Source organism: Tachysurus vachellii, chromosome 25, assembly GCF_030014155.1.
Source record: "Tachysurus vachellii isolate PV-2020 chromosome 25, HZAU_Pvac_v1, whole genome shotgun sequence".
NCBI lineage: Eukaryota > Metazoa > Chordata > Actinopteri > Siluriformes > Bagridae > Tachysurus > Tachysurus vachellii.
In genome coordinates, this window is record NC_083484.1 from 16,549,078 (window position 1) to 16,571,577 (window position 22,500).

The following is a 22,500-nucleotide window of genomic DNA, read 5'->3' on the forward strand; positions in this document are numbered from 1 at the left end:
GAGGCCTGGAGATGTGTCAACATGTTAACATCGTGTTTATTGGATAAAAATAGTGGTGTTTTATGTGAGATTAGCTGGTGTTAGCGTACAGCTCTGTTTATGACCAATGTGTCTCAGTAATCAGAATTAATCTGAAACACTCATCTTGTTTAACGGAGTCAGCTGTTGTTTATTGTGGAAGGAATCTGGGCTTTTGGGAGAATTGTTACTCGTAATACCTACACAGAGGTCGTCGGGTCGCTAACAGGTTTCTAACAGGTTAAATGACATAAATTCAGTCTTTATTAGTCCACCATGAACTACGAATATGACGTTCTGTGATTGTATTTGACCAATCAGTGATCAGAAGCCTTTTTAGCTCCTCCCACATGTTGGACTGAGTACCGGTGCTTAGTTACAGTACGGATCGTTATACAGTGGAAACATTCAGGATAAAAATCAGGGCTTTATATTGTTATGTAACGGGACACGCCGTAGCAAACACCTTAATGTTTCAGATTAGTGCTTGAACGTGTAACCTGAAGCACAGACCAATCACAACGCTTCAAAACTACCACATCTGAGACCAGGTTTGGTTCTTTAAACCTCAGAATTTGAGTAGAACTGCACTGAAGCTTGTGGCATGATGTCATCAGTGACCTCACAAAACAGTTCTGTTATGTTCTGTTCTCAGGTGTCACTCAGAACCCTGGAAGAATCAGTCAGCTGCTTTGTATCTAAGAGAAACTTTTTGCTTCATCTGAGGTTTAAAGTTGTCGCCCGTGATGGCTGAACATGAGTTGGACTTAACCGCTTCACTCATTCTTGAAAATCAGAAGCTCAGTCGTGAGGTGGAGGATCTGAAAACGCTGCAGAGCGTAGTGAAGGAGAACCTGGAGCTGCGCTCGAGGATGGACGGCTTCTCGACCAGAGATAAGACGATGGAGAAAAGCGAGCTAAGCGCAGGTAGCCCACATCAGCAGCTCTCTCAGATCACTCACAAACACAACCCGAGTCCCAACACACCTTTATCAAGACAAAAAGGTTCAGAGTTTTAAAATGATGTGAGAATTTAACAGGATGTTAGATGACAGAAATCCTCCACTGACATACAATATATTATATAATTACATTAATGTTTACTGATATATACGTTTTTATTTATTATCTTGTTGGTGCAGTGATTATTTTAACTGAGGAAAAGAAAGACATTTGTTAAAAAAAAAAAAAAAAAAAGCGGCTTGGACGCAATTTGTGTGCTTTGAGCTGCTTCTTGCAAAAAAACTTTTATCTGTAATGGAAATTTATCAGTGGCGTAAGATCTGTGTTTGTGTTGGTGTGTGTTGGTGTGTGTTTGTGTTGGTGTGTGTTTGTGTTGGTGTGATGTGTGTGATTCAGGGAAGAAATCCATGCTCCAGTTGCGTGACGGTTTTGTAGGCGAGCGCTCGTTCAGATCCGGTCTCATGGCACCTCATCGCGTGTCGTCTCCTATCAGAAACCCAGGGAGCAGACCTGCGTGTCCTGATGCGTCGTCCTCGTCGTCCTGCCAGGCGGTGAAAGGTGAGACTTTTATTCTGACATCGTGTTGCTTATGTTGTTTACTCATACGTGTTGTCATGTATCAATGCATGTAGAAGCGTTAAGAAGTTTAACTCAATCCACAGAGTCTGAGCGCTTGATGGGAGAAATCGCCTTTCAGCTGGAGCGCAGGATCCTCTCACACGTCTTCTACAAACAGACGAGACTGTACGGCTTCACGGTGCACAACATACAGGACAAGATCATACAGGTGAGCTGGTGCAGGTTAGTTATGAGCAGGTCAAAGGTCACAGCAGTGATATCACTGTGATGTCCTTGGCAGGTGTCTACACATCCTCTGACAGGACAGGTGGATGAGGAGTACAGGTCTGAGATGACCGAACGCTATGTAGACCTGATGGATCGGCTCAGCGCTTTGGGCTACAACATGACACTCCATCCTCTCTTCACTGAGTTCATCATCAACACGTACGGCCTCCTAAAGGACCGACCAAACACACACGCGGCCCAGGAGCAGGAATACAACGACCTGGACGTAGTGAGGTGTGTGATGTTGGAGACGATGCCTTCTAGCCTACTGAAAGACATGCTGGTCCTCTTCTGCTGCCTGTGCTACATGGTGAAGAAGGACGGAAAGCCGGTCATCCTGTGGTAGCGCTACACGCTAGCTCAATTTCCCTGGTCTTATGTCAATTATTAAACAGCCTGGAACCTGAAGTTACTGCTTTATTTCTTTTTATCATACAGTTCACAGATATTATCAGCTTCCACACACCAAGAACAACAATAAGAGACATGAGCTTGAACAAGGGAGGCAAGGCTAGTGTAGCTAATGAGTAAGAGAAGCTAACATCCTCCTGTGTAGCATTTTACATCTAAATCAGTTGTTCTGTGTCTTATGCGTGTGTTTTTTTAGTTAAAACAAACTGTAAAAAAGAGCTAGAGAGCACCCAGGAACAGTAGAGTTTAACAGTCAGAGGCTATTGTTGTAGTCATCTACATCAGACTATATCATCTATAAAACATTCGTGTAAATATTACACAGGGTTTTATTACGACACGACACGACACGACACGACACGACACGACACGACCACTAAAGAAATGTCTCAGACTTGGGTTTTCTCTGGGTTTTCCAGTTTCCTTCCAAAAACACACTCTCAGACTGGCTGTGGTAGAAGGTGTGTGTGTGTTTGTGTGTATGGGTGTATGAGTGTGTGTGAGTATGAGTGTGTGTGAGTATGAGTGTGTGTGAGTGTTTGTGTGTGTGGTGCTCTGGGGTGAACCCTGTGTCATACAGCCGGATTTATCTAAAGCTAATAAATCTGAAGTGGAGCTTCTTTTATTAGCTGGTATGGTTTCAGTGGGATGTTTCAGTATTTCAGTAGGATATTTCAGTAGGATGTTTCAGTAGGATGTTTCAGTATTTCAGTAGGATGTTTCAGTAGGATGTTTCAGTATTTCAGTAGGATGTTTCAGTATTTCAGTAGGATGTTTCAGTAGGATGTTTCAGTATTTCAGTAGGATATTTCAGTGGGATGTTTCAGTATATTTCAGTAGGATGTTCAGTAGGATGTTTCAGTATGTTTCAGTAGGAGGTTTCAGTAGGATGTTTCAGTAGGATGTTTCAGTATTTCAGTAGGATGTTTCAGTAGGATGTTTCAGTATTTCAGTAGGATGTTTCAGTATTTCAGTAGGATGTTTCAGTATTTCAGTAGGATATTTCAGTAGGATGTTTCAGTAGGATGTTTCAGTATTTCAGTAGGATGTTTCAGTATTTCAGTAGGATGTTTCAGTATTTCAGTAGGATATTTCAGTAGGAGGTTTCAGTAGGATGTTTCAGTATGTTTCAGTAGGATATTTCAGTGGGATGTTTCAGTATATTTCAGTAGGATATTTCAGTGGGATGTTTCAGTAGGATGTTTCAGTATTTCAGTAGGATATTTCAGTGGGATGTTTCAGTATATTTCAGTAGGATGTTTCAGTATTTCAGTAGTATATTTCAGTAGGATGTTTCAGTATGTTTCAGTAGGATATTTCAGTGGGATGTTTCAGTATATTTCAGTAGGATGTTCAGTAGGATGTTTCAGTATATTTCAGTAGGATGTTTCAGTATTTCAGTAGGATATTTCAGTAGGATGTTTCAGTATATTTCAGTAGGATGTTTCAGTATTTCAGTAGGATATTTCAGTAGGATATTTCAGTGGGATGTTTCAGTATATTTCAGTAGGATGTTCAGTAGGATGTTTCAGTATGTTTCAGTAGGAGGTTTCAGTAGGATGTTTCAGTATGTTTCAGTAGGATGTTTCAGTATGTTTCAGTAGGATATTTCAGTAGGATGTTTCAGTATGTTTCAGTAGGATGTTTCAGTATATTTCAGTAGGATGTTTCAGTATTTCAGTAGGATATTTCAATGGGAGGTTTCAGTGGTGCAGACACAGTTGTAGGTGTGTTTAAATCTGAGGTAAACTTAACCTCGCTCTGCTTCCACCACACCTTTAATACAAACCGCGGTAACGCGCAGAGGCGCGCGTGCACGAGCCTAACCTAATACAGCTCTTACTGACCGAACAAAACCGCTGGGGGGGGGAGAGGGAGAGAGAGAGAGAGAGAGAGAGAGAGAGAGAGAGGGAGAGAGAGAGTGAGAGAGAGAGAGAGACGAGAGAGACAGTGAGAAAGAGAGAGAGAGAAAGTGAGAAAGAGAGAGAGAGAGAGAGAGAGAGAGAGAGAGAGAGAGAGAGAGAGAACGTGAGAAAGAGAGAGTGAGAGAGGAGGAGGAGGAGGAGGAAGGAGAGAACGAGCCTTTCCGCAGTTGTCTTGTATCTTGTGGTGTTTGTGATTCACAGGAAGGTAAAAGGTGGTGTTTAAACACTCAGCAGTTACACCGAGCCTCATCAGGTGAGTGTGTTTGTTATGTTTAACTCCTGTTAGCTCGCTGGCTAACAAACACTTCCTCACGTTCGGGATAAAACCGTGTAGAAACGTTAATAAAGGACGTGTCGGTTCACCGCTTGTCGCCTGGAGCCGAGTCTTTAATCGAAGGCGCGCGCGCGCTGGAGCTCCATCACATTACTAACATTTAGGAATCAATTCCGAGAGTCGATTCCGCTCTGACGTCATCGCCAGTAAGGGTCTCTGTTTATTTGATACGCTTTTGATTCATTTCACAGGAGTCACTGCTGCACTTCCGCTCCTGCGTGTCGACCTGCTTTCCTTTTCACTTCAGAGCATTTACACACTGCATACACCCCCCCCCCCCCGTATTATTGTGGGAAGTTGTGCAGGGTTGCCAGATGTGTATCACAGAAACAGACACAAGCTTCCAAAACCCCACCTGAGCTGCTCAAACCGGTAGAACGTGTGTGAGCTGCTGTACTGTGTTTCCTTATTACACACAACACCTGAGTTATCATCGCATGGCCTTAAATACATTCACTCATCAAGTCGCTGTCTGGGGTTTTAGAAATAATCATTTCCACTCACTCACTCATTCATCTTCTACCGCTTATCCGAACTACCTCGGGTCACGGGGATCTCAGGCGTCATCGGGCATCAAGGCAGGATACACCCTGGACGGAGTGCCAACCCATCACAGGGCACACACACACACTCTCATTCACTCACACAATCACACACTACGGACAATTTTCCAGAGATGCCAATCAACCTACCATGCATGTCTTTGGACCGGGGGAGGAAACCGGAGTACCCGGAGGAAACCCCCGAGGCACGGGGAGAACATGCAAACTCCACACACACAAGGTGGAGGTGGGAATCGAACCCCCAACCCTGGAGGTGTGAGGCGAACGTGCTAACATCACATCACATCACATCACACACACGTTACAAATGTTTAGGTCATTTCAGTCTTTTTATTACTCTCTGATCATTTGTTTACTAGTACGTAGCTATAACTGGTCTAGAGCTTTAGCTGAATGGAGTTACACACGTTCTCCCAGTGACTCCAGATCCACCAGATCATGCTAACATATTGAGACGAATAAATGATCTAATGTGGACCTAAACAGTAATTCAGCAGGAGGATCTAAAGCTCTGCTTCACTTCTTATCGGTTCAGTTGTAAAGCTGTGAAAGCAGTGAAGGATTCGTTGGCGTCAGGATTTCAAGCATCACCCTTTGATTCTTATCATCCGTGTTTGCGTTTCCAATCAGGACACCCAGAGCTTAGGAACGTTTCCTGTCCACTCAGTTCCCAGTTCAACCCCCCAGTAACCACACCTCGATCCTGCTGATTGTTCTGTGCACTTTGTGGTTAGCAGACAGATCAACTCCGAGAGGTGTGTTGTTTTCTTTTGTGTGCTGATTCCAGACGGTTAGAGGTGGACAGATGGCGAGGGCTGGATTAGCGTCTACATGTCTGTTCTTGCCCTCGTCTCACCACGCTGCGCTTATTTATCAGGGGTGAAAGTCCTTCACTGCTCCAGTAAACAGATCTTTCGACTGTATTATATTTAACAGCTTCACGTATTCAGAGGAAATCAGTAATATAGAAATATTTCAGTTCAGACTGGAGGAAGAATTAAAATTTTTACTGTAAAACACCAGATATTGAGTTTGATTGTGTAACAATCTCGGCGTGTGTATCTGGTGACGTGAGCAGATTTAAATCCGTATTTAAAAATATTAACAAAATAGTCCAAGCATATTGAACAGACGCGGTATAATTTAATCTCGGCCTCGGAGCAGAGAGGATTTATAATAAGTGTAGATGTTAAAGTGTAAGTGTAAAATATGTGACTAAAAAAAGGAGGAATGAGACGTGAGGTTTGAGAGAACAGCTTACTGAAGCTTACAGTAGTTCCTGTTCTGTGATATTCTTACGCTTGTGGAGCCACACGAGAAAATAGTTCCCTGTATAAAAAATAAGCCCCATTCGGGGTGGATTAGTTTTCCATGTGGAGGTGGTGTAATGCGGTTATTTCTGGATTATTTCTGGGATGTTAGTCTGAATGTGTCTGCAGAGAAAGATCTTTTTATGCTTTTTATTTGCTCCTTTTAAACCGGCAGAAGAAACAACTTCAGGGTTTTGAATTGATTCGTTTTGAGTCCATCACTCCAGACGTCTCGGAACAGACCACACACCACTTAAGAGCTCCAGTGCTGCAGGTTTAGAGATTTATTCAGCTGATTTGACATCGTTTTAGTTAAACGTGATCCAACATGTGTGATGTCTATTCTCAGTAGCAGGAGAACATCTTCAGGTCTACAGATCAGGTGAAGTTTGGACTGAACATGTTGGAATATTCATCTAATATACACTTGTGCTTTTTTTTTTAAATCGTAGGGCGATTAATTGTCCGCAGGCTGGACGTTTGGATGAACAAAGCGTGTTCGATGAGTGATGACTGGACGTGTCCTGAGCTGCTGCGTGTCCTTGTTGTGGTGTTGTGAGAAGAGGAATGCCTCTGAGAGAATCTGCCTTCCCTAATGGCTTCGTCGAGGCTCTTCACGCCCTGGGATGGGGCCTCGTCTTCCCCTGCTTCTGGTTCCTGGACCGACTCATCGCCGTGTGTGTGTCCACGACACCGGAGCGCAGGCGGAGACTACAGGAAGAGTGCTACCTCCACCCTCTCAAGGTCTTTCTTGGCTTCTTGCTCTTTTTCTTCTTGTTTATGATCTCGGCACCGTTTGCTTTGCTGGGTTTCCTGTTGTGGGCGCCGCTCCAGTGCGCTCGTCGTCCCTTCTCTTATATGCGGCGGGAGGCGACAATAAAGCTGCAGGACCGTAACGCTGGATGGGAGGAGTCTGGAAAGGTGACGTTTGGGTTTTTAAGTGCTAATCTGTGCCTCCTACCTGGGGGACTGGCACGTTTTAATAACCTGGCTCACACGCAGCAGAGGGCACTCGCCATCGGGCGCAACATCGTGCAGGGCGTCAGCCGGCCGCATATCCGCATTTTCATCGACTCACCCAGTAGCTGCGGAGCCTTGAGCCCGTCGTCCAGCCTCCTAAACTCAGGCTCTGCCTCCTACGGCACCACTAACGCTCAGACACAGCCAGCGACATTAGAGCAGGACGGAGACGTTCCTACAAATTTACCGTCAGAAGAACAGGCCGTGAATGATGATAAAGAAATGCTCCAAAAGTCCACAGATGGCGCCGTGCCAAGCAATCACACGCACGAACTCCAGGTGAACGGAGGCCACGTGAAGCCTTTACGAGCGTTACACACGCCTCTGGAGGTGTCAGCTCTGTTTCCAGCCGATGTGGACATCCTGTGCCTGCAGGAAGTCTTTGATAAGAGGGCAGCGGCCAAGTTGGCAGAGATTTTGTCTCCGCTCTTTGGTCACATCCTGTATGATGTGGGCGTGTACGCCTGCAGCTCCGGCTCCTGCTTTAAGTTCTTCAACAGCGGCTTGTTGGTGGCCAGTCGCTACCCGGTGATGGAGGCGCAGTACCGCTGCTTCCCCAATGGACGAGGAGAGGACGCTCTCGCTGCTAAGGGCCTGCTGTCTCTGAAGGTGCACATACTTACGACACTGAAATGGGTTTCCTCAGTTAATTTTTATATGTTTATTATGTGCCTTTGTTGCTTGCGAAAGGTTGAATCAGAATTTTACTGACGTTATGTGTAAATGTTTTTGTGTAGAAACCAAATGAAAATCATTGAAATTTCTTCGTGTGTGTGTGTGTGTGTGTGTGTGTGTGTGTGTATGTGTGTGTATATGTGTGTGTGTGTATGTGTGTGTTTGAATGTGTGTATGTGTGTGTGTGTGTGTGTATGTGTGTGTGTGTGCGAGTTTGTGTGTATGTGTGTGTGTGTGTGTGTGTGTGTGTGTGTGTGTGTGTGTGTGTGTGTGTGTGTGTGTGTGTGTGTGTGTGTGTGTGTGTGTGTGTGTGTGTGTGTGTGTGTGTATGTATGTGTGTGTGTGTGTGTGTGTGTTCATAAACACCCATTAGCTCTGAATGAACGTTATTTACAGTTAGCCACGCCCACAAAACTCCATATATGGCAAAGAGAGCTGAAAATATAACGAGGACTAAACAGTGGAAGAGTTCGTCTCGGTGCAGAGCGTGTGTTAAATCTTCTAGTAACGCAGTTCATCTGCAGGCGTGTCACAATAACTGTAGTGTGTGTGTGTGTGTGTGTGTGACTCACAATAACTCAACAATTCTTTGTCAATACTAGTGTTAACTGCTAATATTAACCTATCAACAGAAACTCAGCAACTAATGAAGGATAAAATGAGGTTCACATCACTGAGGTTCTTTATATGCAGATTTAATCAGGAGTCAAATGTAGGATAGAAATGTGAATTGTTTCTGATTGGTTTCTGTGACTGAGGTGTAATGAAGCTCTTTCCTTGTCAGGTACAAACAGGGCTACAGACAGGAGAGAAGAACATGGTGGGGTTTTTTAACTGCACTCATCTTCACGCTCCACAAGGTAGGACGTCTTCACGTCTCGTGCCTCGTATTTTTATCTCCGACGCCTCGTTTCATTCTCGTGAAGGTGAAGCTGTGGATTGTTTTGTTCTCCTGGTTTTAGGAGAAGGAGACGTTCGGTGTGAGCAGATGGACATGATCACCAAGTGGATGGAGGAGTTCCAGAGCACAAGCAGGCAGCAGGACGAGGTGGTGGTGTTCGACGTCCTCTGTGGAGACTTCAATTTCGACAACTGCTCTCCGGGTAGGTCACAAAAATCCTTCCTCTTCTTTAGAATTATATTTTTGTTTGTATCGTTATTTTATCCTTCTGAGGTGATTTATTTTTTTATTTCTCCTTTTATTCTGTATTTCTCGTTATTTCTTTATGCTAATCTTACTTTTTTTTTTAGATCTTCCTAATTATAAAAATCATTTAATGTTTTTACATTTACATTACAATTTATTCTTTTTTTTGTATTTTTTAAAATCTCTTCATTGTTTTTATTTAATCATTTTAAAACCTTTTTTTATTTCACATTATTCTAAAATGTTTACATTTATTAAATATTTCATTTTATTACATGTTCATACAAAATTGTATCTTTTTTATTTTATTACTCTGCTAGATTATTTATGTACGTTTTACTTTATTCTGTATTTATACGTCTTAATATTAAAGTATGTCTCATAAAGTATAATTTTTTCCCTTTACCTTAATTTTTATTATAGTAAATACTTTTTTTTTATCATAGTAAATATCATTTTATTAGATTTTATAATATTTTTTAGAAAACAAAATAATCTTTTCATGATTTTTCTCTAATTGATTTTTATTTTATTTTAATTTTTTTTTTATTTTTGTTCATTTATTCTGTATTTGTTTAAAAATGTTTTTTTTTTTTTACTGTGCATGAGAATTCATGTCACTAATGGATTGTTACTGAATTGCTAATGAATTATTAATGAATTATTAATGAACTATTAATGAAATATTAATGAATTATTAATGAACTAACAACTTTCCTGACCCACTTCCTGACGTTACGAACGTTATTGTTATTATCGCTGTTAAAGTAAATTACGTAATCATCCGTCACGTGGCGTCATAATCAGACACGACATGTCAGAAGTGAGCTTTTGTATCTGTGACATCACTGTTTCACATTAATGTGCTAATGAAAAGCTCATTAATGTTAACAGAGAATCACGTTAATGACATAACGCTGAGTAAAACACACAGATGTTACACTGCTGGTACTGTTGATCCTTTATGTTGTGTACAAAGTGACGTGACATACGGCTAAGTACAGTGACACATACTCAGATTCGTTCCCTGCATTTAACCCATCCAAAGTGCACACACACAGCAGTGAACACACACACACCATGAACACACACCCAGAGCAAGGTGTTGAGTATGTGTGTGTATGTGTGTGTGTGTGTGTGTGTAGATGACGATCTGGAGCAGAAACACACTCTGTTTAATGACTACATGGATCCCTGCAGAGCCGCAGCAGGACGAGAGAAACCGTGGGCTATAGGTACACACACACACACATTAACACACACACACACATTAACACACACACACACACACATTAACACACACACACACACACACACATTAACACACACACATTAACACACACACACATTAACACACACACACACATTAACACACACACATTAACACACACACATTAACACACACACATTAACACACACACACACACACACACATTAACACACACACACACACATTAACACACACACACACATTAACACACACACACACACATTAACACACACACACACACACACACACACACATTAACACACACACATTAACACACACACACATTAACACACACACACACACACACACATTAACACACACACATTAACACACACACATTAACACACACACATACACATTAACACACACACATTAACACACACACACATTAACACACACACACATTCACACACACACACGCACACACACACACGCGTGCACACATTAACACACACACGCACACACACACATTAACACACACACATTAACATACACATATTAACATACACATTAACACACACACATTAACACACACACACATTAACACACACACACATTCACACACACACGCACACACACACACACGCGTGCACACATTAACACACACACGCACACACACATTAACACACACACACATTAACACACACACGCACGCACTCACACACACACACAAACACATACACACACACACAAACACACACACATACACACACACAAACAGCAGCTCTGGCTGTAGTACAGGATTATTTTAATGTTTTATGTTTCTATGTTAATTGCCATGTTGTGTTGTTGTTTTAAAGTAATGTTTGTCGTTCGTTTTTGTTTTTTCTTCACCTCCTCGTCTCAGGGACTCTGTTACAGCAGCCTACGTTGTACGATGAGGAAGTGAACACTCCAGATAACCTGCAGAGGTAAACCTCAGCGGTGTGTCGTGTACTCATTTATTTACATACACAACAATTTTATAAGAGAGGAAATAAATTATTGTTAAAAATAAAATACAATTATTAAATAAACTATAGAATCTTATTTTAATTTCAATTCAATCATTTCTACAGGACTCTGGAAAATGAAGAGGTGCGTAAACTGTACCTGGCGCCCCCTGTACCCCGGGGCGACACCCCTCTTGTGTACCCTGAACCCGGGGAGGCCTGGGTGGGCCGCCGCATCGACTACCTCCTCTACAGAGAGAGCACACTGACGGACTGCTGGCATACGGTGAGACTCTCACACTTTACTGATGCTCACTAAACCTAATCCTAATCCTCACCCCAACACTAATCCTAATCCTCACCCCAACACTAATCCTAATCCTCACCCCAACACTAATCCTAATCCTCACCCCAACACTAATCCTAATCCTCACCCCAACACTAATCCTAATCCTCACCCCAACACTAATCCTAATCCTCACCCCAACACTAATCCTAATCTAAACCATCATTCTAATCTTAATCCTTACTCTAAATGCTAATTCTTACCCTAATCCTTATCCTAACTCTGTCACTGATCCGAACCTTAATCTCTGAACTAACCCTAATGATTCTCGTGTCTCAGTGCTCAGTGTTCAATGCTCAGTGTTCAGTGCTCAGTGTTCAGGACATTTCATTACAAGTTTCTTTGAATTTCATTTTCATGTATTTTTTTTTCCTGTTTGTCTTACAGGAAGTTGAGGAGTTTACGTACGTGACCCAGCTGGCTACTTTAACAGATCACATCCCTGTCGGCCTGAGACTCGGTGTCACGCTCGACTCCTCAGGCTCTTAAGCTGAGGCATGTCACACTCTCACACGCTCACACATGCTCACACACACTCACACACACTCGCACACACTCACACACACTCACACACACTCACACACACACACTCACCCACACACACACTCACACACTCACACGCTCACACACACTCTCACACGCTCACACATGCTCACACACGCTCACACACACTCGCACACACTCACACACACACACTCACCCACACACACACTCACACACACTCACACACACTCACACACACTCGCACACACTCACACACACTCACACACACTCACACACACACACTCACCCACACACACACTCACACACACTCTCACACGCTCACACATGCTCACACACACTCACACACACTTACACACACTCACACACACACACACACCCACACACACACTCACTCACACACACACACACACACACACACACTCACGCACACACACTCACACACATTCACACACTCACTCACACACACTCACACACACACACTGCTTCGGAACTGCTGCTGTTTCAGTTTAGAGTAATAAATTGTTTTATATATAAGTAGCTAAATTGTAATGTATGTCAGATTATCAGGTGAGAGAGCTGTCAGTTCTGTCCGTTATAATGTTATAAAGACACTTTCATGGTTTGGGGTTAAATATTAATTGAATGAAATGAAATGAAGTTCAAATTTTGCACTCATGCAGCATGGATTGTATTAAAGACATTAAATAACATTAAATAAATGAAAGACATTAAATAAATGAAAGACGTGACTCCTGCATGGTTTAGAGGCACTGAGAGCGCCGACTTCACCGGCAATAAAACACAACTTTTTGTAACCTTTTTTGTTTGTTTGGGTTTTTTTCATGCACACAGATGATTGATGAACTATTTTAATAAAAATGTGACACTTTTCAAATGTGGACTGATTATTTATTTCCTATTTAAAAAGTTATTAATTCAATTCAAATCAAATTTATTTGTATAACACTTTTAACAATGGACTTTGTCTCAAAGCAGCTTTACGGAACATAAACATAGAACAAAAGGTTAATATAAAGAATAATATAAAGATTAATATAATACAAAAGTCAAGATTAATATTAGATATATTTAAATGTGTATGTATTTATCCCCGACGAGCAAGTCTGAGGTGACTCAGGTGACTGTGGGGAGGAAAAGATGGTAAAGGAAGAAACCTTGAGAGGAACCAGACTCAAAGGGGAACCTCATCCTCATCTGGGTGACACTGGGGGTGTGATTATAAATATACAGTCTGATAAATGTTGTACTGATGAGGAGGTTGTTGTCCTCAAACACCACATGGAGTTCACATCTCCTCTTTAGTATCACAGAGTCTAAATGGAGCTGGTAGATCTCTAGATGTCTCAGGATCCTCACAGAGTCGTCCTCGTCTCAGTGGAGGTCCAAAATCTTCATCACACAGAAGACGATCAGAGCTGATACAATATCTGGAAGCCTCGGGATGGTAGAAAGAGAGAAGCAGTGGAGAGGAATTAACGTAGCTGCTGTTCATAATATTAACAAGCACTAGATAATAATGTGCATTTGGTCTGATGTAATAGAGCACAATATTATGGGATGTATTATGTGTGCGTCTGACTAAAGAGATGAGTTTTTAATCTACATTTAAACTGGGAAAGTGTGTCTGATAATTAATCCATTATTAAACAGTTTTAAACAAGGACAAATAAAATTAAAAAAAAAACATTAAACAAAAATGTTTTAAACCCAATTCTAAAAGCTCTGCAAACAAATACAAATACAAAACTTTTGTTTACGTTTGAAAAGGACTTTTATTGTTCGGTTTCCGGTTTCTTATTTCCGGTTGTTCTGAACAACAAAGATGGCGGCGTTAGAGACAGAAGCTGGACTGTTCTTCGTGGTAAACAACATTCCTGTAAAATTCCGCTCGGCAGATCTGAGAAATTATTTCAGCCAGTTTATAGAAAGCGGAGGATTTGTATGTTTTCACTACCGACACAGACCGGAAGTGAGAGTAAAGCCAGAGAAACCGAGTGAGGAAGAGGAGGAGAAAGAAGAAGGTGAGAAACAGAGTGAGATTAAAGCCGAAGCTTCTTGTTGCTGTGTGGTTTCTGTGAAGGAAAAAGAAGCGACGCGTTTTGTGAAGATGTACAGCGGGAATCAGTGGGTCGACTCTCAGGGAAACTGGTTGATGAAGCGGTGTCTGATCCGGAGGATTAAAGTGTCCGTTCACACCGGTGAGTCTCAATCCGGTTACTGATCCGGATTCCTTTATTGGCGTCATATAAACAGTCTATAAGCTGTAACAGTGTGAGTTTACTAACAGGACGTTTTCCCTCTGATTGTCTGATGTTCCCTGAACAGATCCGAATGGTTTTCCGTATAAGACGAAGGCGGAGTTGAGGCGTCCGATCTCGCACACGGATCATGTCACTAAGTCCGATCTACACGTCATGCCCGAACTGACACCACCCGCTCTGATGCCCGCTGGTAACGTTGGCACTCCGGTCAGCGTGTTCCTGCAGCTCATCCAGTCCTGCCGCTTTCCTCCACGTCTCATCCGCAAACTGGGCCTCGTCTTCCCCAAGACCGGCTCACACCGTCGCTATGGCAACGTGCCCTACCAGTACAACACGCCCGTGGTGGAGGCGAGCGAAGAGAGCGTGTTCACCGCAGGAGGGGTAGAAATCTGTGGGCCGGGGGGCATCGCTTCGACCACGAGCGCCGAGAAACCGAGAGACAGGACGCGTGAGAACAAGGACCAGTCAATCAGAGAGGAGAGTGAGGAGGAAGAGGAGGAAGACTCAGGACCAGATGATGTGAGTCATTTCATGTGGTGAACAAAAATTCTGTGTGTGTGAGAGGTGGTTGGTGGAGAGAGAGAGAGAGAGAGAGAGAGAGACAGACACACACACACACACAGAGAGAGAGACAGACAGACACACACAGAGAGAGAGAGAGAGAGAGAGAGAGAGAGAGAGAGAGAGAGAGAGAGGTGGTCCGCACCTCTACTCCACTAAATAATGTACAGTGTGCTAACTCTGTGTGTGTGTGTGTGTCAGGACGATGATCGGTGTGAGGAATGGGAGCGACACGAGGCTCTGCACGAGGACGTGACGTCTCAGGAGAGAAGTAAAGAGCGTCTGTTTGAGGAGGAGATCGAGCTGAAGTGGGAGAAAGGAGGCTCAGGCCTCGTGTTCTACACAGACGCTCAGTACTGGCAGGAGGAGGAGGGGGGTCAGTCACCGTGCTACACATCTGCATTAACACCTGCATTAACACCTAGCGCATATGTTTTATTATTAAAGCTAAAATACAAATGATTAAATACATAAAGGCTGGAATCAATTTTTGAAATGACAAAAAGTGAAAATAATATAAATGATAAAGAAATTGTTTCAAAACTTTTTTTTGCATAAAGAATAGATTTATTTTCAAATGAAGTTATTGTTTTTTGTTTTGACCGTAAATTGCATTGTGCACTTTCTTTTGTATTCATGATTCATTTTTATCTTTTTTTTTTGTAGATTTTGACGAGCAGACAACAGACGACTGGGACGTGGACATGAGCGTCTACTACGATAAAGGTAGTGTTTAAAACATTCGTATTTTAGCATTTACCAGAGTAACTCTGAGTCCAAAAGTGTTTTATTTCTTGTTTGATTCCAAATTTTTTTTTAATCAGAAGCGTTTTAAAGCTTTACTCGTAATGTCATTAGTTAACGAGATCGATCGTTAACCTGTTGTCTGTTGTACGTTGCCATGGTTGCGACATCGCTGCTGATCAGACGGCGGAGACATGGACTCCAGAGACTACGTCCGTATGCGCTATGAGAAGCGGCTGAGGGACGGAGCGGAGCGGCAGAAGATCGGCACCTTCGAGAAATTCACGAAGGTAAGAAGGTTAAAGCGAGCTGCAAAGCAACATAAAGACACCGAGGTTTATACTATAAACCTATATACGGGACGGAGCCTTTATTTTATGCTCACTATTAAAATGAGCGTTTCGTCCAGTCGTAAAGTCCCCAGCTGTGAGGCGCGTGTGTGAAAACTCTCGCTTTTTTTTATTACAGATAAAATTAAAGAAGGAAATGGTTAGCTTTAGTTAAAGCCCATTCTGAGATGTGGATATTGATGTGTGTGTGTGTGTGTGTGTTTTAGGGCGTGGGACGGCGTGTGATGGAGAAACAGGGTTGGAAAGACGGCGAGGGACTCGGAAACTCTCGCTTGGGGATTCCTGAGGCTTTAGAGAACGAAGGACAGCATCCCAGCTGTAAGAGAGGCTTCGGGTGAGTCACTTTATCACAGCAACACTTTCATTTCCTCTCGCACTAATGATGAGAGACGACCTTTATCGTAATGTGTGTTTTTCTCTGCAGGTATCACGGAGAAAAACTCAGATCTTTTCAACCTCTTAAAAAACGTCGGCCCGAATTTCACATACTGACTGTTTACGACGAGCCGAAAGACTCGGACCGGGGCGACACACTCCTGCGCCGACAGCCGAGCAGCAGCATGAAATACACACAGTGACGTTCAGACGGAGGCACAGAGCCTCAGAACTGACATTTAGCTCTTTTATAATTCAGTACATTGTCTGGAGTTTTTCTGTTTGGAAACAGAGGTGTGAATGATTTTCCCTTGTTATAAAGGGGTTCATATTTTTTTTTGCATCATTTTGTGACTCACGTTTATTAAACTATGAGGAAACGTAAACGGGAAACGATGAGTGTTTTCAGTGACTCAACTTTTTTGGAACAAATCATTTTAAATTTTCTAAAACATCTAAAAAAAACATGATCTTTTAACCAGTGATTATATTTATTATGTTTGTGTCTTATTAAAATGATTTATTTACCATCTGCCTCCTCAATTTATATTTGTATTGTCAATTACATCATTAATAATATTATAATAAGAACATAATATCATTTATACCAAAGCTAACATTCCTGCATTTCACACACTTGCTGCTTTGCAGAAAAAAGTTTCAAAATGTTTTAAATATTGTTTTTTGTAAAACATTTAAATTTTTGACAAGTTTTATTTCAAAATGACTAATTTACTAAATATACTATTAAGTAATATTGTTAACTTTATAGACATACAAACATAAACAGGTAAATTCCCTTAAATAAATCTTAAATCAAGAAACTTTAAAAGAAATAAAGTTAAACAATTATAGTTACAGATAAATTTGGCAGTAAGAAGTGTTTTATTCCATAAACATTTTTATTTCCTCGCACAATAATGGCATTATGAGAAATTCTGTTTTTTTAAACCGACTGTTTTTCTCTGAAAGGAATCACAAAGTTCAGCTGTCTCTATATTCCTAAAGTCAAATAGTGTTGTATGTTTTATACTGAAGTTAATTCGTATTAATTTGTCGTATTTCCTACATGCAGATGTAAGAAACGTGAGTTAATGAGCAAGTGCAATAGAGTCAAATACGTTGTTAGGGTAAAAATAAAAAAGCTGAAATCACAAATTCCTGTTCAGTGTTTTTAAAAATAAAAAAGAACCTTTTATTTTATTATATAGAAATAAAAGCCAAGATTATTTAAATAAAAAAGAAGAAAACTGGATTTTCTTTTTGTTATATTTTAAAAACAAACATAATACACTATAAATTGAATAGAAAATATTTAACAAATTATTGTACAAATAAAAAAAAAATAATGATAATGATAATGATAATAATAATAATAATAATAATTATTATTATTTTTATTATCATTATCATTATCATTATCATTATTATTATCATCATCATCATTATTATTATTATTATTATTATTATTAATATTATTATTATTATTATTATCATTATCAGTATTATTATTATTATTATCATTATTATTATTATTATTATTAATATTATTATTATTATTATTATTATTATTATTATTATTATTATCATTATTATTATTATTATTATTATTATTATTATTATTAATATTATTATTATTATTATTATCATTATCAGTATTATTATTATTATTATCATTATTATTATTATTATTATTATTATTATCATTATTATTATTATTATTATTATTATAACCCTGACCCCAGGCCTGTTATATAGCGCTGCTGCATTGAGTGCCACGTCACTGTGGGCGGAGCTTCAGAGGAGGCAAAATGGCGACCACCTACAGCAGCTTCACTTTGTAAGTGTTCACTTTAACCGCGTAACTAAAGTGTCACTGCTTTATAAGTTTAAACTAGTGTGTGTTCGGGTTTTAGGGAATATCTTTATTTTAATACACGAGAAAGAGAAACTTGACGTCATTTTGTCTGTTAGCAAACAAGTTGTAGTGCATGTAGCTGTGTTAATGCTAATGCTAATGCTAACGTGCTAAGTGTGATGTTAAAGAGGGATTGTGGAAGATAACAATGTTTTACACACTGATCATCTCACACACTGATCATCTCACACACTGATCATCTCACACACTGATCATCTCACACACTGATCATCTCACACACTGATCATCTCACACACTGATCATCTCACACACTGATCATCTCACACACTGATCATCTCACACACTGACTGATCATCTCACACACTGATCATCTCACACACTGATCATCTCACACACTGACTGATCATCTCACACACTGACTGATCATCTCACACACTGATCATCTCACACACTGATCATCTCACACACTGATCATCTCACACACTGATCATCTCACACACTGACTGATCATCTCACACACTGATCATCTCACACACTGATCATCTCACACACTGATCATCTCACACACTGATCATCTCACACACTGATCATCGCACACACTGATCATCTCACACACTGACTGTGTTTTACACACTGAATTCTGATGTTTGGTGAAAACTGTTGGATGTATATGTTGTGTATGTCACAAGAGGATGTTGTTATTGTTTGTACAGTTATAATGTTTGTAAGAAATTAATGAATAAAGAAATAAAGTTTTGGTGATTGCTATGAAGATCTGAGCTTCGTGTTCTAAGATCAGGTTGAACTCATAATCCCAGAATGCAATGCTTTTCCATGATGACAGTTTGGGAATAGTTTAGAATCTCTTGAGCTGATTCCAGCATTAAAGCGTCTCTTTTTAACAACAGGTAGCTGAACAGCATTGTGTGTAATGTAGGAACGTAGTTAGAACGTTTGTTAGATGGATTTGATCTTTATATTAGCGTCGTAGCTTATCGGTCTGAATCTGTGGTAAAAGTGATCTTGTGCTCTTTAAGCTGCTCATCCTTTTATTTGTCTCTTTGTTCCCTGCAGGCACACGACGCCTGAGAGGTTCTACATCGAGGCGTGTGATGATGGCGCTAACGAAGTCCTCTCTATTGATCGAGTATCTACAGAGATGATGCTGATAGGTAAGAGAGGAGAAACCTCAGGAGACCGAGACACTGCTGAATATAATAAATCCCTGCTATGCTGAGCTAGCTGGCTAAAATGAGCCAATCCTTTGTCATAATGAAGGAGGCGTGGCATCTGTGTCAATCATAGTGAAGGAGCTGTGGCTCCACCCCTTTAAATCACATTTTTGAATTTCCCTCCATTAACATAAATGATGTAATTATGGCTTGATGTATAAAAGTGTTCTAGCAGGTGTGTATTAATAATAACACCCCGTGCCTGTGCTGTAGGGATGAAGGACATCCCACCTTCAGCAGCGACCCAGTCGATATGTGGCATCATGGGGACGATACGGCTGGTAGCAGGTCAGGAGCGAACGTCACGCTCTCTTCTGAAACGCTAACACTGTTATATGGATGCTATTTTTCAGCTACTATGATTTAATCAAATAATCCTGTTGCTTTAGGCATGTACCTTATTGTGATCACCAAGAAGAGGAAAGTGGGGGATCTGCTGGGACACGCCGTGTGGAAGGCCGTGGAGTTCGACATGATCTCGTATAAGAAGACGGTGCTGCACCTCACAGACACGCAGGTCAGGAGACGAGTTACGTCAGAGCTTCAGCTCGGGTTCTGTGCAGGGTGCAGCGTCCATTTTATTGACCGCGACGCATAAATGTGACGTTTTTAAGTTTCTTAAGCTGTTTTTTTTAGATGCAGGACAACAAGACCTTCCTCTCTATGATCAACAACATCCTGAATACGGACGGCTTTTACTTCGCTACAGACTACGACCTCACACACTCCCTGCAGCGGCTCGCCAACACCAGCCCCGAGTTTCAGGAGATGAGTCTGCTGGAGAGGGTCAGACACACACACACACACACACACACACACACACACACACACAGACGAGGGGTGTATGTGAGGGTGGGGTTATTAAACAACCAAGAAACCCTTGTTGTGTGTTTTGTCGTGTGCAGGCGGATCAGAGGTTCGTGTGGAACGGCTTCCTGCTCAGAGACTTCAGCACGCAGCCGGAGGTAAACACACAACTGCTCGACGTCCGATATCTGTGCGTCCGGTCCATGTAGTTATCAGTCGGGAAGTCGGGTCAGCTAGAGACATGGATAAATAGTTAAACTGGGTTTGCCAGACAGATAGACATGCAGATCAGACAGACTAGAAGGACGGGTGGGAAGATCAAGCAGATGAACAGAGAGACAGTTCAGACGGGATCAGACGGACAGGTGAACAGATAAGTCAGGTGATTAGGCACGGATCAGACGGACAGACTGACGGGCTTTCAGACATGACGTGTGTGTCGGACAGATCGGACTGACAAACGTAATACTGACGAACGGCTAGATCGACGGTCTAATTACAGGACTGTCTGATCATTGTGTGTTGGGTTTAAGTAAAAAGTGCACGAAGAACAACGTGGTGTTTCAGTCGATATCGTGTTTCACTCTGCGGTTTGTTTTGCAGCTGCACAGATTCGCCTGTCCTGTGATCCATGGCTGTATCCTTACACACCTACAGCCTGAACACCAGCGCTATCCTTACTGGATTTTTCTTTTCTTTGTTGTTCATTTGTGTTTGTCTTTTATACCTCCTTAACTCCGCGTCTTCTGTCAGTCATCGCTATGAAGTCCTGCTGCATCAACGGGAAGGTCTTCGACTGGAACCTCATCTCCAGGAGGAGCTGCTTCCGCGCCGGCGTTCGCTACTACGTCAGAGGTGCTCGCTTCAGCCCCCTTTACCGCGACACCGTAGCGTTTAGCGTCGCGGTCTGTTTAACCGTTCTGTCTTTTCAGGGATCGACTCCGAGGGCCACGCAGCAAACTTTGTAGAGACGGAGCAGATCGTTCAGTACGGCGGCGCCAAGGCTTCGTTCGTACAAGTGAGCACGAGAAACTAAATCTTATCGGTGTGTCAGAAGGTCGTGTGTATGTCGTCTAATCTATACCAGATTAATCTGATCCGTTCCCTCAGACACGTGGCTCCATCCCGTTCTACTGGTCCCAGCGTCCGAACCTCAAATACAAACCCAAACCGCAGATCAGCAAGAGTGGGAATCACGTGAGCGCCTCGACATCATGTTCAGTGTAGTGTGTGTGTGTACGTGTGTGTGTACGTGTGTGTGTACGTGTGTGTGTACGTGTGTGTGTACGTGTGTGTGTATGTGTGTGTATAAGATACGTGTATGATTTATTTCCTCATGCTCACAGTTGGACGGCTTTCAGAGACATTTCGACTCCCAGATCATCACCTACGGCCGACAGGTCATTTTAAATCTGGTACGTTTTCTCCCGTCTGTATCGTATCGTGCTCTTTGGTCTGCAGAACACTTTATAATTTATTTGTACACGTGTCACACGTAGATCAATCAGAAAGGTTCAGAGAAACCTCTGGAGCTCGCCTTCGCCAAGATGGTGGAGAGTCTCGGTAACGGCATGATCAAGTGAGTGACTGCTTTATAAAGGATTTGTTTACAACAACAACAGCACTGATGCTAACGACGCTCACGTCGGTTTCCTCCTGCAGGTACGTGGCCTTTGACTTCCATAAGGAGTGCAGTAGGATGAGGTGGAACCGCCTGCAGATCCTGGTGGACACGGTTGCCGAGCAGCAGGCCGAGTTCGGGTACGGTCGGTAACTCTGAGGTGCAGATAAACATGGGACGGCGTCGGTGTGTGTTCATCGTTTACTCTGTTCGCAGCTACTTCCTGGTGGACGCGGACGGAACGGTCCAGTTGCAGCAGGAGGGGACGTTTCGGAGCAACTGTATGGATTGTCTGGACCGTACCAATGTGGTTCAGAGTCTCCTGGCCAGACGATCGCTTCAGTCTCAGCTGCAGGTGAAGGCTTTATATCGACACCTCGGGGAC

The 22,500-nt window shown here is 42.0% G+C and overlaps 4 protein-coding genes across 4 annotated transcripts in view; all 4 read left to right on the top strand.

Moving 5' to 3' along the window:
* The first annotated feature begins 350 nt into the window (after positions 1-350).
* Positions 351-2,235, top strand: LOC132839942 (speriolin-like protein). The gene is made up of 4 exons (XM_060861155.1): positions 351-945; positions 1,378-1,539; positions 1,644-1,768; positions 1,841-2,235. The coding sequence occupies exons 1-4, from the start codon at positions 765-767 to the stop codon at positions 2,171-2,173; spliced, it is 801 nt and encodes a 266-aa protein (XP_060717138.1). The 5' UTR covers positions 351-764; the 3' UTR covers positions 2,174-2,235.
* A 1,967-nt stretch (positions 2,236-4,202) lies between these two features.
* Positions 4,203-13,159, top strand: smpd5 (sphingomyelin phosphodiesterase 5). The gene is made up of 8 exons (XM_060861498.1): positions 4,203-4,416; positions 6,823-7,999; positions 8,850-8,925; positions 9,028-9,168; positions 10,358-10,447; positions 11,330-11,393; positions 11,541-11,700; positions 12,148-13,159. Exons 2-8 carry the CDS (start codon positions 6,938-6,940, stop codon positions 12,247-12,249), a joined length of 1,695 nt encoding a protein of 564 aa, XP_060717481.1. The 5' UTR covers positions 4,203-4,416; positions 6,823-6,937; the 3' UTR covers positions 12,250-13,159.
* A 927-nt stretch (positions 13,160-14,086) lies between these two features.
* Positions 14,087-17,067, top strand: gpatch3 (G patch domain containing 3). Its single transcript, XM_060861500.1, has 7 exons — positions 14,087-14,483; positions 14,611-15,065; positions 15,309-15,483; positions 15,774-15,833; positions 16,035-16,141; positions 16,408-16,535; positions 16,626-17,067. Exons 1-7 carry the CDS (start codon positions 14,108-14,110, stop codon positions 16,777-16,779), a joined length of 1,455 nt encoding a protein of 484 aa, XP_060717483.1. The 5' UTR covers positions 14,087-14,107; the 3' UTR covers positions 16,780-17,067.
* Positions 17,068-18,356: 1,289 nt separating this feature from the next.
* The window catches only part of sacm1lb (SAC1 like phosphatidylinositide phosphatase b), an 8,758-nt gene continuing 4,614 nt past the window's right edge, over positions 18,357-22,500 (top strand). The window contains exons 1-14 of the mRNA XM_060861415.1: positions 18,357-18,416; positions 19,530-19,627; positions 19,901-19,975; positions 20,077-20,204; positions 20,324-20,473; positions 20,593-20,652; positions 21,098-21,131; positions 21,248-21,349; positions 21,427-21,512; positions 21,605-21,691; positions 21,841-21,909; positions 21,994-22,073; positions 22,157-22,255; positions 22,332-22,470. Of these exons, the coding sequence (XP_060717398.1) occupies positions 18,388-18,416; positions 19,530-19,627; positions 19,901-19,975; positions 20,077-20,204; positions 20,324-20,473; positions 20,593-20,652; positions 21,098-21,131; positions 21,248-21,349; positions 21,427-21,512; positions 21,605-21,691; positions 21,841-21,909; positions 21,994-22,073; positions 22,157-22,255; positions 22,332-22,470 (1,236 nt within the window). The 5' untranslated portion in view covers positions 18,357-18,387. The remainder of the gene's footprint in view (positions 18,417-19,529; positions 19,628-19,900; positions 19,976-20,076; positions 20,205-20,323; positions 20,474-20,592; positions 20,653-21,097; positions 21,132-21,247; positions 21,350-21,426; positions 21,513-21,604; positions 21,692-21,840; positions 21,910-21,993; positions 22,074-22,156; positions 22,256-22,331; positions 22,471-22,500) is intronic.

Bases quoted from the DNA above. Each gene is read 5' to 3' on its own strand.
- LOC132839942 (XM_060861155.1), top strand. From the start codon at position 765: ATGGCTGAACATGAGTTGGACTTAACCGCTTCACTCATTCTTGAAAAT. The intron at 946-1,377 runs GTAGCCCACATC...TGTGTGATTCAG, and splicing joins GAAAAGCGAGCTAAGCGCAG to GGAAGAAATCCATGCTCCAG. The intron at 1,540-1,643 runs GTGAGACTTTTA...CTCAATCCACAG, and splicing joins GTCCTGCCAGGCGGTGAAAG to AGTCTGAGCGCTTGATGGGA.
- smpd5 (XM_060861498.1), top strand. From the start codon at position 6,938: ATGCCTCTGAGAGAATCTGCCTTCCCTAATGGCTTCGTCGAGGCTCTT. The intron at 8,926-9,027 runs GTAGGACGTCTT...TCCTGGTTTTAG, and splicing joins TCATCTTCACGCTCCACAAG to GAGAAGGAGACGTTCGGTGT. The intron at 9,169-10,357 runs GTAGGTCACAAA...GTGTGTGTGTAG, and splicing joins TTTCGACAACTGCTCTCCGG to ATGACGATCTGGAGCAGAAA.
- gpatch3 (XM_060861500.1), top strand. From the start codon at position 14,108: ATGGCGGCGTTAGAGACAGAAGCTGGACTGTTCTTCGTGGTAAACAAC. The intron at 15,834-16,034 runs GTAGTGTTTAAA...GCTGCTGATCAG, and splicing joins GAGCGTCTACTACGATAAAG to ACGGCGGAGACATGGACTCC. The intron at 16,536-16,625 runs GTGAGTCACTTT...TTTTCTCTGCAG, and splicing joins AGCTGTAAGAGAGGCTTCGG to GTATCACGGAGAAAAACTCA.